Source organism: Apodemus sylvaticus, chromosome 17 (assembly GCF_947179515.1).
Source record: "Apodemus sylvaticus chromosome 17, mApoSyl1.1, whole genome shotgun sequence".
In the NCBI taxonomy this organism is placed as follows: domain Eukaryota; kingdom Metazoa; phylum Chordata; class Mammalia; order Rodentia; family Muridae; genus Apodemus; species Apodemus sylvaticus.
In genome coordinates, this window is record NC_067488.1 from 68,176,072 (window position 1) to 68,193,088 (window position 17,017).

A 17,017-nucleotide genomic window follows, 5' to 3' on the forward strand; every position below is an offset into this window, starting at 1 on the left:
AATTTGAGCCCACAGAGTCTTACACTAAAAAGGCTATCTTGGAGCTGTATAAGCCAGGCTGTTCTCAAACTGATGATCAACCTACATTAGCCTCCCAACACTGTGATTACAGACATGAGGCATCACATCAACCAAATGGAGAGTTTTTTCTAAATTTTATTTTATTATCATTATTCTTACTCTTATTCATTTTGTGTGTGTGTGTGTGTGTGTGTGTGTGTGTGTGTGTGTGTGTTTTCCGAGACCGGGTTTATCTGTGGCTGTCCTGGAACTCACTCTGTAGACCAGGCTGGCCTTGAACTCAGAAATCTGCTTGCCTCTGTCTCCCAAGTGGTGGGATTAAAGGCGTGCGCCGCCACCACCATCACCACCCGGCTTCTTCTTCTTCTTCTTCTTCTTCTTCTTCTTCTTCTTCTTCTTCTTCTTCTTCTTCTTCTTCTTCTTCTTCTTCTTCTTCTTCTTTTCTTCTTCTTCTTCCTCTTCCTCCTCCTCCTCCTTCTTCTTCTTCCTCCTCCCCCTCCTCCTCCTCCTCCTCGTCCTCCTCCTCCTCGTCCTCCTCCTCCTCGTCCTCCTCCTCCTCGTCCTCCTCATCCTCCTTGTCCTCCTCGTCCTCCTCCTCGTCCTCCTCCTCGTCCTCATCCTCCTCGTCCTCATCCTCCTCGTCCTCCTCGTCCTCCTCCTCCTCTTCCTCCTCCTCCTCCTCCTTCTTCTTTCTTCTTCTTCTTCTTCTTCTTCTTCTTCTTCTTCTTCTTCTTCTTCTTCTTCTTCTTCTTCTTCTTCTTCTTCTTCTTCTTCTTCCTTCTTCTTCTTCTTCGTATGTGTGTGTGAGTATGTATGTATGTTAGGCCAGGGGACAATTTCTAGGACTTGATTTTCTCCTTCCCAGGTATGAGGGAAGGGGGTGAAACTTTGATCTCTAGGTTTATGCAGTAAAGTGCTATTATCCACTGAGCCATCTCCCTGTTCCCAGAGGAGGACCTTCTTAATGGCCTTGTCCTGGAGCACATAGTAGGCCCAGTACATGCAGTGAATTGTGCTCAATCCTCACCTCTTTTCACAACCCTGATTCCTTTATGTTTTGAGAGCTGAAATGACCTTATAGGAAGGATTACTTCCTGAGGCTTAACAAGGGCCAGGAGGCCAGGGACTGGAAACAGCAAGAAGCTGGGAAGCAGCCATCAACCACTCTAGTAAATGGGTCAACTGCCTCAGTTTACCTGAGACCAAGGAGGCTTTCAGTGTTAAACTAGGACAGGACAAGGAGGAGCAGGGCATCAGCTGTCCTGCGTAGAGTTGAGGAGACATGAGACTTGGCATGGAGCACAGAGTAGTTTCTCGAATAGTGGGGAGGGACCCCAGGGAGAAGTGTGACACAGGAGGGTATGAGTTAGCAAGATTTGCATTTCTCTTTCTTCTGATCTCCTCTTTGGAAGAAGGAAGTGGGAGGGCAGTGCCCAGCTGTAAGGAAGGTGGGGGTGGCTCTGAGGTAGGATGGAGACAAGGGAGCATAACCAGAGCTGGGGGAAGGCGTGCCAATCCTGCGTGTAAGGTGCTCAGGGCACACTGGGTCACACAGCTGGCTCTCAGAATGTCTTACTAGACTGGAAATTCCTACTTCTCTTGGGAGACACCTTTCCCTGTGTCTTACATGAGTTCAGCATCTAAGCTGTTAGGTGTTAGGGAAACAAGTCGCCATCATCCGCTGTTCTGACCCGTGCTTTGGCGGCAGTAGCATTAATCCCCCATGCTCTTGTCTCCTGCTGGTGGGGAATGCTGGCAGGCAAGAGTCTCCGGAGTTGGAGGCCCTTGGTAGCTGGCAGTTGAAGGAGTGGTCGGCTGTGGTTCTTCCTTTGGAAACTCCCTCCCTGGACCTTCCTCCACAGTGTTTGTGGGAGGCCACAGATCAAGCTTAGGCATTCACTGCCCATGGACCAAACCTTGGCAGGATGCTCACTTCCTTAATTAATGCACAGTAGCCATGAAATTGCCTCTTAACTGCTCTTGTGTTTCTCAGAGCTGCTGTGGCATCCTGGTCTTAGCAGGAGACTTCTGGTTGCTTGATTCATTAATCTTTATATTCTTTGCTGTTGTTCTGTTACAATTATTCCTATAAACTCCACTAGCTACAAAGTTACTAGTCACTAGTTTCCTCTGGAAAGACTCAAAAAGCCAGGTGTGTATGGGTGTCATGGGTGTCACTTCAGTGTTTGAAGTAGGAGGATCAGGAGTTTAATGTTATCTTTGGCTACACAGAGAGTTTAAGGTCAGTTTGATCTACATAAAATCAGGGTATGTGTGTGCTCAGGATAAAGACTTCCAAAGAACGATTGAGTTTGACGTCTAAACACAGCCACAGAGCTATAAGCTACAAAAGACAGAGAAGGCAAAGAGACCTCACAGGACTCCGCCTGAGGTGATCCGTCTGGTGGTAAGGGAAGGCTGTCTGTGAGTAACAACTGTGTCTCTCCCTAGAGTGCGCCTGGGCGCATAGGCACCTGCCACCAGCTCACCAGCTCCCGTGCAAAGCCTGGATCAGAGAGCATGCTCAGGAGATACACACATGAATGGCATGCCTGAATGCTAGCCTTTGAGGTGGGGTATGTTTATATTTACAGCTTGACTCCCACTCCCACCAGCCCAGCCACACAGTGACTCACAGCACTGCCTGACATCATCTTCCTGCCCGGAGGACCACAGAGCAGCCTGGAGGCTAACCCTCACTCACAGCTATCTCTTCTCCCACGCTGCCAGGCGGAGATAAGGGAGCCTGAGAAAGTGCTCTCAGCCTGGGGAAAGGAGACAGAGGTTGGTTAGTGGGAGACGATGGCTCATTCCAAGGGCCTTGTTTTCCCGAAGGACTTCTGTGGTGGGTTATGCTTAGATGAGGTTCAGAGGTGGAGTGTCCCAAAGGCACACAGGTCAGAGAGAACTGGTCTTTCAGCCTGGCTCTCCCAGATACCTGGTGTCCTTCACTCCAAGCAGGGCAGGCAGTCTTGTTGGTGGCATTAAGGGGCTGGCTCTGTGGTTCTTCATGACTGGTAGGAGCTGGGTGCAGCGATTCAAGTGAGTGGGAGACACTTGAATAGCCTAGTGGCCCTAGAGAAAGACTCCCCCCAACTTCCTTTGGAGCCTAGAGGCCAGCATCCTCACCAGGGACTTCTGCATCTCTGCTGGATCCCAGCTCTAGCCTGGCAGAGTCAATGCTGCCCCATCTTTGCCTTAACCCAGTCTCTGCCCTTTCTCTCTCTGCTTGCTGAATGATGGAAAGGTGAGGGGGGCCAGTCTCAAGGTCTGCTCCCACTGTCTGTGATCCCATATCTGAAGTCTCTCAAACTCTTCTTGGGCTGTGCTTGGTTCTAGAAGCCTGACTAGGAAGAGAGTGGAGACTTCCCAGTGTGAAGTGACCGGGAGTGTCCCGGTTACTCTGAACTGAGCAATTGGAGTCCTTGTGGTCAGGGGAGGAGAAGGTTGTAGGGGGTACAGTGTGAGACACTTGGGGATTCTTGGATGCGTGTGTATCTTCAGTTATTTCAAAATGTCTGGGCCCCACTGGGAAGGCTCCACCAAGGAAGAGCCAGGGGGCGAGGGGGACCACAGTTCCTTGCCTCACTCCAGCCCCAGGAAAGGCAGTTGGGGTCCTAAGCCTCAACACCCTGCCTGCAGAGACTGGGCATTTCTTTTCTTTCTTTTTTCTTTTCTTTTTTGGTTTTGAGACAGGGTAGCCTTGAACTTTTGACCCTCCTGCCTGGGATATAGTGTGCACTACCATGCCTGGTTAGAGTTAAAGCGATCCAACCCACATTGTGTGCCCGGCCAGACCTGTGGCTGGGCAGGGTCCCTTCTTTCGTCCTTGGATCCTCTTTGCCCCACACAGGGTTCCCACCCAGCAGACACCTGCCAGTGTAGACAGAAGAGCAGCTGCCCCACCCCTGCTCTGTCACCTGTGCCCCCCACGCTGGACCTGCCAAGAGACAGGAGGCTGTGGGCTGGGAGGGTGGGACTGGAGCAGGCCTGGGCACCCTCTCTACAACCCATTGCCCAATGCACCTTCCATTGCCACCTGCACACACTGGGCCCTGGGGCCTTGGCTTACCACAAGGCCCTGGGACAAACCCCACAAAACAGAGCCCCATTGACAGCAGGCCATTAGGGCTGCGTAGGAGGAGACCAAGCCAGCCACTGGGTGGTGAGGGTAACTGTAGGAGCCCTATCATCCTGTTCCAAGTGAGGAGAGCTTATGGGGTGGGGTGGGGTCTGGTGGGGGTGGGGAGACTGGGGGGTGGGGTGCTTCCCATTTCAAGTAGTCTCTGCTTCAGTCTCAGTGATGGCTGGGTGAGGTCCTCCCACATCCCGGGGGAGAGGGGTTCCCCCCAGGGCCCCTCCCTCTCACCTGTGGTAATCACAGCAGGAGTGTATGGAGCCCAGGGCCAACCCAGTTGGGAAAAGATAAAAAGGCCTTGGGTGGCTCAGCAGCTCACTACGGCTGGCTCTCCGGCTCTCAGCTGCGCTCTCACTGACAATCATGCGGTCCTCTTTGTCCAGGCAGACTTTCTCCACTAAAGGAGGGTTCAGCTCTAACTCAGCCAGCGGAGGTGGTGGGAGTCGGACGCGAACCAGCTACAGCTCAGTGACTATGTCCAGGAGCAGCGGTGGTGGTGGGGCCCGCTCTGGGGCCAGTTCCGGGGGCTTTGGCAGCCGGAGCCTCTACAACTTAGGAGGCAGGAATATCTCCGTCAGCGTGGCTGGTGGGGCCTCCTGTGGCCGGGCCCTAGGAGGCTTTGGCAGTGGAGCTTATGTGGGCCTAGGGGCTGGCAGGCAGACATTTGGGCCAGTCTGTCCTCCCGGGGGGATTCAGGAAGTCACTGTCAACCAGAGCCTGCTGACACCTCTCAATGTGGAGATCGACCCAGAGATCCATCGGGTGCGCACCCAGGAGCACGAGCAGATCAAGACCCTCAACAACAAGTTTGCCTCCTTTATTGATAAGGTGGGTGGGTAGAACCGGGGTGGGGTGGGATGGAAGCTGAACCTTTAAGGTGGGATGGTCTGGGCAAAGGCAGGTTTTACCATGTACTCTAGGTGGGCAGGGTGGGGTGACCGTGGTTTCTGCCTACCTGAGGTTGGGGCTAAAACCTAGTGGCTGGGGTCTCTTCTGTGAACGAGGGACCCCACACACCTGTGTGGGAGTCTTTCCTGTGGTGCTGTTCACACCGTTAAGCAGCAGCCTTACCCCATTATTAAGAGATGAGTGGTCCCCAGTGTTCCCGTTAGGAGGCTGGCCTTTAATGACTTGAGTCATTTTATAGCTGTGGGCAATTGGGCATGGCTCAGGAGTCCTACAAACCATCCAAGGTTGGAGCCTTGGAATTCTGTCTGTCCTCTCCAGCTGAAGAAGCCTCATGGTCAGACACGATGAGAACATGGAGGGCAAGAGGAAGCCCGATGCCCTCCCTTGCCTGGCTCCCTGTTCCAGCCAAGAAGCTCAGTTTGGGGGGACCACGAGGAGGGTGGCCACCACACATTTTGAATATTACACTCTAAGGGTGTTCTGGATCCTGTGTCACCTCCAGGATGACCACCGGGATCACTCTGGTGCCACTTCTGTCATTTCTTGCTCCATTCCTTTAGCTCTGTGTACCTTGGCTCTGAGCCTAGGCTGTGGGATTAGGCTGAGGGATAACTCCATGATTTGAACCTTTAACCCAGAAAGGCCCTATCCCCTTTCTCGAGTGTCACCTTCAGGGTTCCATGGGGAGCTTGGGTAGGTGATGCTTTGCCCATTTTTTCAGTATGAAAACTGAGGCTTGGAGTGGTCCAGAGACTTGCTCAGGATCATACGGCTATGTGAGGCAGGGGCATAACCGTGAAGAGGCTGCAGAGCTCCACAGTCCTGGGCACCAAGGTGTACTTGCTACAGGGCTCCTGGCCAAGTGACTAGGCCTGGGGTGCTGTAGAGGTGGCACCTGGAGGGACCGGGTGGCAGAGGGTAAGGGAAGTTGTGCCACCTGCTTTTTGCCCTTTTCCCCTGGTGACTTTTGGTTCTTTGGTGAGCTTCTGTGTGGGTGCTGGAAATTGAATCTGGATCCCATGGAAGAGCATCTGGTGCTCTTAACTAGTGACCCATCTCCAGCTCTGATTCCCTGATGCTGTTCATTTTATTTATTTATTTTTATTTTATTTGTTTTAGTTTTATTTATGTGTGCATATATGTTTGTGTGATGTTATTGAATCCTCGGGAGCTGGAATTACAAACAGTTGTGAACTGCTATGTGGGAGGTTGGATTTGATATATATATATTGATATATATATATATATACACACATTTATGTGTATGTGTGTATATATACATACATACATATACATGTGTCTATATACACACATATATGTATATATATTTATGATTTTTTTGAAGCAGGGTTTCTCTGTGCTGCCCTGGCTTTCCTGGAACTTGCTCTGTAGGCCAGGCTGTCTTCAGAGACTGACCTGCCTCTGCCTCCTGAGTGCTGGGATCAGAGGCGTATGGTATCACGGCCAGGCCTCTGTGATATTTTAAAAAGTTGACTGATGTGGAATTGGTCTCACAAACACTGGCCTCATCCAGTTTCATCTGGGCCAAGTGGGAAGAAAGTGAGGCAGAGAACAGAATGAGTAGCTCAGGTGACCAGCACACACATTTGTTAACTCTTTAGAGCCCTTTCCGTCTGTCTGAACTGTCCTTTGAGCAGGATCGCTCCCTCCCAGAGAGATGAAGGATGCTACCCCACCTCAGTGACGCTGGCCTGTGTGTGCTGGATGCTGCTCCCAGGTGATGACCACTCATTCTCCCTCCAGGTGCGCTTCCTGGAACAACAGAACAAGGTGCTGGAGACCAAGTGGGCACTGCTGCAGGAGCAGAGCCAGAACACAGGGGTCGCCAGGAGCCTGGAGCCTTTCTTTGAGAATTACTTGAGCACCCTGAGAAGGCAGCTGGATGCCAAGCAGAGCGAGCGGGGGCGGCTGGATATGGAGCTGAGGAACGTGCAGGATAACCTGGAGGACTTCAAGAACAAGTGAGGGGCAGAGTGTGACACCGTGGAAAAGACCACCCCACACGGGCAGAGCTGCCCCTGCTGGGGCTGGGGCAGGGGCATGTTCATGCGTGCATGTGTGTGTGTTTCATGTTTGTTCAGACAGGGTCTCATTCTTGGCGCTCCTCTCCTCTCGCTCAGCCCCAGGGATCACATGTGTGGTAACCTCACTCAGATTAGTAATTTTAAAGTGTCCCTTTTATAAGGTAGGGAGGGTTGTGTACTGAATTCCAAGCTCTTGCCGTCCACACTTGACTCAGCCAATCTCACTTTGTCCCCCGTCTCTTTCTACTGCCTCCCTTCATGTCTCCAAGCAAATCTAGTCACCTGTCGCTTTCTTCCTAAGTTTGTTTACTAGGTGCGCATGAAAGGTTGGCCAGATGGACCCTCCTGAGACGGAGGGACTAGGGACATGGCAGCCAAGCAGAGGCTTGTTTTTAATATCATGGCTTCTCTGATGGCAGTTCAGAGTTAATGGCTCACGGCCCAGTATGCTCAAGGTTTTACAGGGCACAGCAGTGTTATTTTTCTTCAGAAAAACATCTGAGGTACAGGAACAGTATATACCATGACTATTCTCCAGATGCTGAGGAAGGCCACAGGCACTCCTGTGCTCTTTCCCATATGCGCCGGCATTCCAGATTCCCTTCTTGAGAAACATCGACCTGGACATTCTTATGTCTGTGCCACAAATTCCTCAAATCCTCACATAATCTTGATCCAAATCCCAATAGTTATGTAAAAGAACTATTTATATAGTTCATTTGCCTAACTTGACAAAACTTATACAAAATACTACGATCATGTCTAAAATGTTCAGCGCAATAATTCTTCAGCCTCATGGGATACCTAAGGTGGGATTTTCAACTGGTCCATAAATATCATAAATTTAGAAAAATGAGTGTTTGAGTGGAGATTCAAATGACCTACCAACTATATGGTTGACAATACACATATTTATAACATTAAAGTGTAATTTTAAAATAACTTTCCCTGTAACTTGACATTGGCAGTTTGTAAACCTTAGTATTACAGATGCGGTTGGGAAGGAATTGGTTGTTTCAAATGACAGCATGCTATTGAAAGTGGAGACAGAGGTCAGTCTGGCATCCTTGTTTTGTCTGGAAGAGCTTTCAAAGGCTCTCATCCAAAGAGATGGCTTCCTACAGTTTGTGATAGTGTCTGAATTTGGTACCTCACAGAACTGGCCTGAGCTGGCCTGAGCCCTCCTTGTATTACAGGTACGAGGATGAAATCAACAAACGTACTGCCTTGGAGAATGAGTTTGTGTTGCTCAAGAAGGTGCGTGGGGTGGCTAGGCTCGGGGAGGTGGTCCTTCTGCTGCCAGGGTCTGCGTGGATCTGGGTGTGAGCACTTTTCTCGCTCTCCCCTCTCCTCAGGATGTAGATGCCGCATACATGGGCAGAATGGATCTGCATGGCAAAGCAGACACCTTGACACAAGAGATTGACTTCCTGCAACAGCTCTACGAGATGGTAAGGAGACAGAAGGGCAGACACGATCTGCTCACATTTGCCAGAGAGCCACCCCCGGAGGTGTGAAGGCACCAGTGTTACTTAATTGGTAAAAGTTTGGGGCCTACAGGATGGGACAGGGTGTGGTAGCACATGTTTTTAATCCTAACATTTGGAGGTAGAGGCAGGTGGTGTGAATTTGAGGCTAGCCTGGTCTTCATAGATGTTCTAGGCCAGCCAGAGTGAGACACTCTCAAAAAAAAAAAAAAATTGCGACCCCACCCTTTAATGATGAGTACGACCTCTCATATAATAGATGCTTTCAACAGGGCCAGGCCCTGAGCCAACTTTGTGCATATTTCTCTCAAAAGTCCCACAATGTAGGTGCTATTGTGCCCATTTGAGAGCCATTGGTACTGTGTGGTTCAGAGTAACTAGTCCTCCTTGGTCACAGAACTAGTCAGAGGGAGTAGCCCTCTTGGTTGCTCAGTTTGAAATGGGGCAGCAGGGACTGTGCTCCAGGTTGGTAAGGTAGAGTAGTGCGTGGTTCAGGAACTCCAGGATGGGTCTCAGGAGACAGGGAGTCTTGCGGACTGGGACAGTAGGGTCAAGCTTAGTGGGAATTCCCTAGAGAAGCAGATATTCCTGGCATCAGCAGGGACCGCCTAACTCATCTTCCACCCAGGGCAAAACCCCTTCTGTGCCAGCCATCCAGGGGCTCACGCAACCTCTACTTGACCCCCAGGAGCAGGGTGCTTGCTGCCTGTGGGGGCAGCTGTTGTTGCACTGAGGGCTCTGTTCAAGGTGACGTGAACGAATTTTGTGACAATGAAGAAAGGAGACATTGGAAGTCAGGGATAGGACTCGGTATTCAGGAGACAGATGGGTGGGGAAGGCAAGCAGATATTTATTCCTGCCCCTCAGCGGTCCTGTAGTTCGTGTAGTGTTTTTGAGAACACCTTATTATGCTGGCTGCTTAGACAATCTCTGGATATTTTCACATGAATGCTCTCAAGAGTGGTGTGCACATACTTTTCTCCAGTAATTAGGTAGTTGAAAGAAGTGTGTGTGTGTATACCTGCATGCTTGCATATGTGTGTGCATGTGTGCATGCATGTATATGTGTGTGTATGTGGTACCTGCATACTTCCATGTGTGTGTTCGTGTGTGTGTGTGTGTGTGTGTGTGTGTATGTGAGTGGATGTATGTGTGTATGTATGTATGTGTGGGTGTGTGTATATATGTACATACCTGCTTGCATGTGTGTGCGTGCGTGCATGTGTGCATGTATGTATGTGTATATGCATGCTGTGAATGGAACCAAGAAACAGGCAAGTGCTGTATCACTGAGTAGTATCTCCAGCTATTAGTTTTTGAAACAAGGCCTTGCTATATAATCTATCCTGGTCTGGAACTCACTGTACAGTACAGGCTGATCTGAAACTCACAGCAGCTCTCCTGCCTCAGCTTGCTCCCCAAGTGCTGATTATATGCCTGTTCTACCACACCTGGTGATAGTAGGGTTTTTATGCAAAATGAAGGAGTTAGTGTCCCCTTCCTTCTCTGTAATTCTGCTGAGGTGTACACCATCACGCAACACCATGGTGCTCGGGCACTGGACCAGCCTCTCCCATGTGTTGGTGGCACCATGCTCTGTCCTGTTTGTTTGTTTGTTTGTTTGTTTTTGTCCAAATCGGGTAAATGTTCTGTTTAGACTTTTAAATTAAAAATTTTTTATGATTACTAGTTTTTGTGGAGCTCATGTAGCCCAGGCTAGTTTCAAACTTGCTATGTAGCTGAGAGTGACTGAAATTTTGATCTTCCTGGGCTGAGATTACAGGTGCTGGGGATTGGACCTGGGGCTCTGTGCTTGCTAGAAAAGCACTCTATGAACTAAGACAAGGCTAGCCCTTCTTGTTGAAGTGTTTGATGACACTTCCGTGTAAGAGACTGGTTGAAGTGATAAGGGGATCAGGGTTAAGAACAGAGCCCTAAGGGCCTCCATTGATGATTTCCCAACACAGTATTGTTTTCTTCATTCAGATTGTGCGGTTAAAGGGGCCAGGTTACTTCAGCATCCACTTAGACAAGCTAGTGTGGTTCTTGATGCCTGTAATATCAGTACTTGGGCGGCTGAGGCAAGAGGACCCAGCCGGGTTCAAGGCCAGCTTGGAACAATGCATGTGGGGGCCTGTCACCTGACTCCCGATCTATTTAATATGCCATCTTTTGGAGTACATTACCCTGTTGTATTTTTTAAATTAAGGTATATTTATTTGTAATGAGTGTGTGTGTGTGTGTTTCTGTGTGTCTGTGTGTCTGTGTGCTCACACAGAAGTCAAAGGTTGACTTTAGGTATCTTCTTTCAGAATGCTCTACTTTTTTTTTTTTTTTTTGAGGCAAGGTCTCTCTCACTGAGACTGTACCTCACTGTTTTGACAAGACAGGTTGGGGCAATGAGCCTGGCTGGGGACCCATCTGTCTCTCTTCATTCCAATGGTGTTACAAGGCACATTTCAAGATGCCTAGCTTTTGACCTAGTTGCTCAGGACCCTAACTCATGTTTACATAACCAATGTTTACTTCCTGAGTGATCCCCCCAGCACGTCTTGTCATTTTTGGGATTTCTGGGAAGGAGTGGTGGGATAATGCCCATGGTAAGTTTCTGGCCATCCAGCAGTAGACTCATGTGTGAAAAGTGAAACCTATTTGGTTTCTTTCTTTCTTTCTTTCTTTTTTTTTTTTTGGTTTTGGTTTTGGTTTTTTTTCAGACTTAATTCATTTATTTTTCTTGTATAAAAACCCTTATGTGGTAGCCACAGCTGGAGCCTGGGTGCTCTGAACAGAGACTCTGGTGTGGGTTTTCACAAGATGATCAGTGAATTCCTGATAAGGAGACTTGGTGAACAGTCTCTTTCCAGAGGTCGGGGGTCAGGTAGCTGTAGATCTTGACATCAAAGGTGGCCTTGGCAAAGCTGCCCAGGGTGGCAGCGCAACCTCTGCAATGTGCAGCAGGCATCTATACTGGCCGTCATCAGGAGCTTCTTGGGCACAGGGGCAGAGGCAATGCCAGTGCCTCTGGGGGCAGGAACGGGACGCACCAGCACAGAGCTACAGCGGCCTGTTGCCTTGATGGAACAATGTGGGTCTTGCCAAGGTGACTCTTGGTGGCTCCGTGCTTCCTCCCGTGTTTTATAATTCCGTAACTTGCAGGATCCTGATTCCTTTCCTGAGAGGAGCAGGGCTTTGCTGTTGGGCTCTGGACTCCTCATCCTTGTTCCTTTGGGATGGCTCAGTGTTCATCTCCTCAGCCTTCCCTGGGCCTCCTAGGATGGCCCCTCCAGGCTAGACTCTGAGGTTGCTTAGGTAAAGGCCCCCTTTGGGCTTCTGTTTCCTGTATTTCCAGTTTGAGGACTGTTCTCTGTGAAGGATCCGAGGCAGATGACACAGTAGTTGAGTTGTTGGCTTCTTGGTCTTCTGCAGGCTCTAGCCCGGTGTCACTCCTGTCTCCTTGCATTCTCTGCTCTTCTGCTGTCTTCTGTCTGCTTAGTCAGGTGGAGCTCACCCTAAAGGATTCTGGGTGTTTCCCATTTCTCTTTGCTGGGATTTGTGGTGGTCTCTCACGAGTTAGAGAGAGACCTGTCCACCCTCACGTTGTCTGCTCTCATGTTTCATGTTTGGCTCTGCTCTGCCCAAAGCACGGAGCTGGCTTACCCAGCAGCCTCTTCTTTCATTCTACCTGGCTTACTTAACAAGCGTTTATGGGGTTCCTCCCACATAACCAGTAAGTTCCTGCCCTTGGGGTCAAGTTCTTCGGTTAAGAGGGCCCTGTTGCGACAGGCTTAAGGTGCTGAGGCACACCTGGAGGCTGTGGAGGGGGGTTTGGAGGGCAGGAGAGGGGAGGTCCTTTGAGGACATATCTGCAATGGATCTTAAGGAAGAACTGGCATTCAGAAGCGGGCACAGGAAGGGCTCAGCTTGGCAGGGCTTTGCCATCAAAGGGCACAGTGTCTGTGGTGGCAAGAAATTGGCAAGTTGGGAGATTTAGGTGAAGATGTAGAGAGGAAAGGTAACTGTGGACCATGCTGGGGGATCATTTCCTGTCAAAGGGCTTCTTCATCCATCAGGGTCTCCTTTCAGGGCAAGAGAAGGGCCAGGCTGACAGTTCTTTTGCCATTCTCGATGACCAACCTAGGACTCAGGATTCAATTCCATGCTCTGGGTTTGGCCATGACACCTCTGGAGGGTGGCCTCAGAACCCTGTCCCCTGACTTCTGCCCTTCAGTGACACATTTCTTCCCACCCTTGTACTTAGAACATAGCCAGTATCTCAAGCTGTTAGATATGGTTTTGGACTCTCTCTCTCTCTCAACTCTTTTTGGTCTGAGCTATTTCAGGTTCTGAGGTCAGGTACTCAAGGGTTAAAAAGGGCTATTCTTACTGCTTTTTGATTTGGGACAAGTGACTTACTCTCTCTGTGGAACTAGAACAAGAAATGTCCTGAAATCTAACACACCATGCTTACTGAATGGCCAAGCTGGTGCCTAAACCACAGTAACTACCTAGAAAGTGAAGGGTGTTGATCTCTCTCCCTCTCTCTCTCTCTCTCTCTCTCTCTCTCTCTCTCTCTCTCTCTGTCTCTCATATTCTCTTGCACTCTCTGTGTGCATGTGTGTATGCTTGCCTGTGTATTTACGTGTGTATGTGTGTGTGTTTGTGACATGCTAGCATCACAGGGAGAGTATGGGAGGTGGCTTGTCAGCTGGAGTTGAGGGCCATCTGGTAGAAGCACAGGGAGCGAAGGGATGAGAGAGGCAGAGCCCCCTGGGAGCCAATGTTGTAACCCAGTGAACGAATTACAGATCCTCAACTTCCTGTTACCTGTACATCACCTTCCTGGTCACTGATGCATCTTTAAAAAAGGAAGTGGCCATAGAAATGCATGGAGGTCTTGAGAACTCCGTGGTTTAGTGCATCGATTGTCAGAAGCCATCGGGGCTTTGCCAGCGTCTGGTTCCTGTGTATTCCCCTTTCCCTTGTACCTGGTACTCTGGTAGGAATCTCTTTCCTGCCAAGCCTCTCTTCTCCCTTATCATCAAAGTCACAAGAGATGGTGGAACAGGTAGGTTCCTGAACATGCCATCTTCCCTGAGGGCCCAGAAGTAGCCTTCAGGCTAGCTGGGGAGTGCCTGTCTCCAGGGGATGTGACGATCACAGAAACCAGTGAAAGTGTACCCAGAGCCAGGGTGGCACAGGGCAGAGAGGCACTCTCCCCTCGTTCCTCTGATCTCTTAGCAGAAGACCTGAGGATCAACGGGGAGGATGTATGCCCACCTCACATGGGGAGATGGAGGCTCTTCTTTCCAGTGGTAGATTCTTTCTAGGGAGGATACTGAGGAGGCTTAGGATACCCCTCTGAAGCCATGCAAGGGTCCCATTCTGCATCCTTTGCTTCTGCCCAAGGCACAGGGCAGGACTTTGGTGGCAGCTGCTCTTATTTCTACAGGAGCTGAGCCAAGTGCAGACCAATGTGTCTGACACCAACGTGATCCTCTCCATGGACAACAACCGCAGACTGGACCTGGACAGCATCATCGCTGAGGTCAAAGCCCAGTATGAACTGATTGCCCAGAAGAGCCGGGCTGAGGCTGAGTCCTGGTACCAGAGCAAGGTGAGCAGACGGCCAGCTTGGGTGTACAGGCTGCACGTGGACCTCCTCCCCTGGAGAGGGCTGGCCCACTGGGCCCTCAGATCTCTGGGACCCGGCATACTCAGCCTCATGGGACTCCCAGCAGAGGGTAGGTTCTGAGACCAGCAGTTACCAAGCAGGTCAGGGCGCTCAATATTCACTGACACCTTTTTTTTGGCTTCCAGTATGAAGAGCTGCAAGTGACAGCTGGGAAGCACGGGGACAGCCTGAGAGACACTAAAAACGAGATCGCAGAACTCACTCGCACCATTCAGAGACTGCGGGGCGAGGTGGATGCAGCCAAGAAGCAGGTGGGCCATGGGGTTAGCCTGGAACACTCAAAGTCTGGCTCACCAAGATCAACCTTTTCCTTTTGGGTAGGAGCTCCCAAGAGAAGTTACTGGGGTTCAGAGGGGACCCCCCTATTCAGACTTGCTGCAGGTCACACAGCAGTATGGTAGAGCATGTGGTATGACCTCTTTCCAAGGGACAAATCTATGCTATCCTACTCCAGGATGTCAGTGTAGGGGGCAGGCAGAGGGCAGAGGGCAGAGGGCAGAGGGCAGAGGGCAGAGGGCTGAGGGCTGAGGGCTGAGGGCTGAGGGCTGAGGGCTGAGGGCTGAGGGCTGAGGGCTGAGGGCAGAGGATGCTGACTCTGTGTATGTATGACCAAACCGTGTGGCTTCTTCTATAGATAGAATAAGGCTTTTGCCTGGCAGTAAGGCTGTATTGTCCATTTTACTTCTTCCAAAGTCTTGGGCAAATCTGCGGGAAGAATTGAGTTTACATCTTTGTGTTTCCTTACTGCTTCTGTTAAATTCCCTTTCAGTTACATTGTTTCAGTTTTTCCCAGATTGGGTAGGGCGTGGGGCTCCTGGCTTGAGAGCAAAGGGGTGAATGGGATGATCCTGGACAGTATTCCCAATTCCATTTTCCTGTGGGCAGTGCCAGCAGCTGCAGACAGCCATCGCAGAAGCAGAGCAGAATGGGGAGATGGCGCTCAAGGATGCTAAGAAGAAGCTTGGAGATCTAGACACAGCCCTGCACCAGGCCAAGGAGGACCTGGCCCGGATGCTGCGTGAATACCAGGAACTCGTGAGCGTCAAGCTGGCCTTGGACATGGAGATCGCCACCTACCGCAAGCTGCTGGAGAGCGAGGAGAGCCGGTGAGCCCCTCTGCACACCTTTCAGAGACCTTGAGAAAGACAGGAGGCTCTGTCCTTAGGGATACCAGGGTCTGTCAGTGGTCCCACAGGAAGCAGGGAGAGAGGGGAGGCTTTAAAGTCTCCGCAGAATGGCCTTTAGGCTCTGCTGGATGACCTTGAATTCTGGATTGCCCCACACTCCCACTACTTATTACTCGGTCTTGCCCTCAGGCCGTGGCACCGAGCTGTAGAGGCAAGGGAGGGAGGGAAGATTTTCACATGGGGTTTCCAGATCTCTAACTGCTCTGGGCCCTGTTTCCCCTAGGATGTCTGGAGATTGTCCCAGCGCAATCAGCATCTGTAAGTATCCACTGTCCGACACTGCTCCACACCAATCGCTTCTGCCCCGCTCCTTCCATGCCTCCTCCAGGCCCTGCGGGGCCCTTCTATTAGGCTCAGGGTTCAAAGGGCCTGGCAGAGTGAGCTGCCAGTGGTTTGCCACACTACCCTACTCCAGTCCTTCCCGGGTTTCTGGGCTCCCCGCCTGCTCCTTCCTGGCTCTATAGTTCCTCAATTCCTGAGTCTTTACTTTGTTTGCAGCTGTGACCGGCAACTCTACCTCCGTGTGTGCGGGAGGCGCGACTGGCTTCGGGAGCGGCGTCTCTCTGGGCGGGGCTGGCGGGGCCAGCAAGGGCAGCATCGGTGCTAGTGTGAGCTATGGCGCTGCCAAAGGCGGTCAGGTCTCTGGAGGAACCTCCATCCTACGGAAGACCACCACAGTCAAGACCTCTAGCCGGAGATACTAGCAGCAAGGCTTTTCAAGTTGGGCCTTGGTCCTCGCACTGGCCATGGCTTCTCAGGACCACAAAGGCTGAGTAATTGTAGTGCACAATTTACATATAATTTGCATTTGGGAAAGGGCTCAAATTTATTCAGGTTTTTCTCCTTGGTTATGCAGTGGAATGGGAGGGAAGTTAGGGCCACCGGCTGGTTGGTTTGAGGGTGACCTGACCATTTAGAGGGGGCAGGACATCCCGTTCTACTTTTTCACCTCAGCAGATCTGCTCTGAGTTCAGGGCAAGCCAGAGGAGGCAGAAGGGGTTGCCAGAGACCAGCAGCTCCTCATCCTGTCACCAGAACAGCTGTGTCACCTCATGGTCAAGTCCCTGTCTGTGCCTGTGTTGTGTCTCAATAAACAGCAACTTCTGCAAGCTGTGTGTATCTCCAGTCTGTCCCCCGGGGAAACAGGAGTGCCCCAGCTGGGCAGCACTAATGTCTGGGGTGCTGACCTAACGCAGTTGGCAGACTCCTACACTGCCGCCTTCAGAACCAGGCGGACTTTGGGTCGATCTCACCTTTGGCCTCTATTGGCTGTGTGAACTTGGGCAGAGTCCTGACCTTTTCCAAGCCTAGTTCCTTCCTGTGAAGAAGAAACTGTGAGGTGGACACAGAAAGCCAGTGACTTAGGAAGCCTCCCTTCCCTTCCCTTCCCTAGACCTCAGGATTCTCTGCAGACTTCAGGTGCTTTCTCCCTAGCCCTCACATCTAGTCACCAACACAAACATACTTTTAGTCAGATCGTGCGCTTTATAGATACATTGATTTGCTCCAGGGTTCAACAGGGACACAGGGTTCTCCAT

The 17,017-nt window shown here is 50.8% G+C and overlaps 1 protein-coding gene across 1 annotated transcript; it reads left to right on the forward strand.

Annotated features, from left to right (window-relative positions):
• Positions 1-4,522: 4,522 nt before the first annotated feature.
• Krt79 (keratin 79) lies at positions 4,523-16,243 on the forward strand. The gene is made up of 9 exons (XM_052160603.1): positions 4,523-4,987; positions 6,833-7,050; positions 8,310-8,370; positions 8,469-8,564; positions 14,050-14,214; positions 14,418-14,543; positions 15,178-15,398; positions 15,703-15,737; positions 15,978-16,243. Exons 1-9 carry the CDS (start codon positions 4,523-4,525, stop codon positions 16,181-16,183), a joined length of 1,593 nt encoding a protein of 530 aa, XP_052016563.1. The 3' UTR covers positions 16,184-16,243.
• The last annotated feature ends 774 nt before the right edge of the window (positions 16,244-17,017 follow it).

Coding starts and splice junctions, on each gene's coding strand:
- Krt79 (XM_052160603.1), top strand. CDS start 4,523: ATGCGGTCCTCTTTGTCCAGGCAGACTTTCTCCACTAAAGGAGGGTTC. Junction 7,051..8,309: donor CTGGAGGACTTCAAGAACAA/GTGAGGGGCAGA, acceptor CTTGTATTACAG/GTACGAGGATGAAATCAACA. Junction 15,738..15,977: donor TCCCAGCGCAATCAGCATCT/GTAAGTATCCAC, acceptor CTTTGTTTGCAG/CTGTGACCGGCAACTCTACC.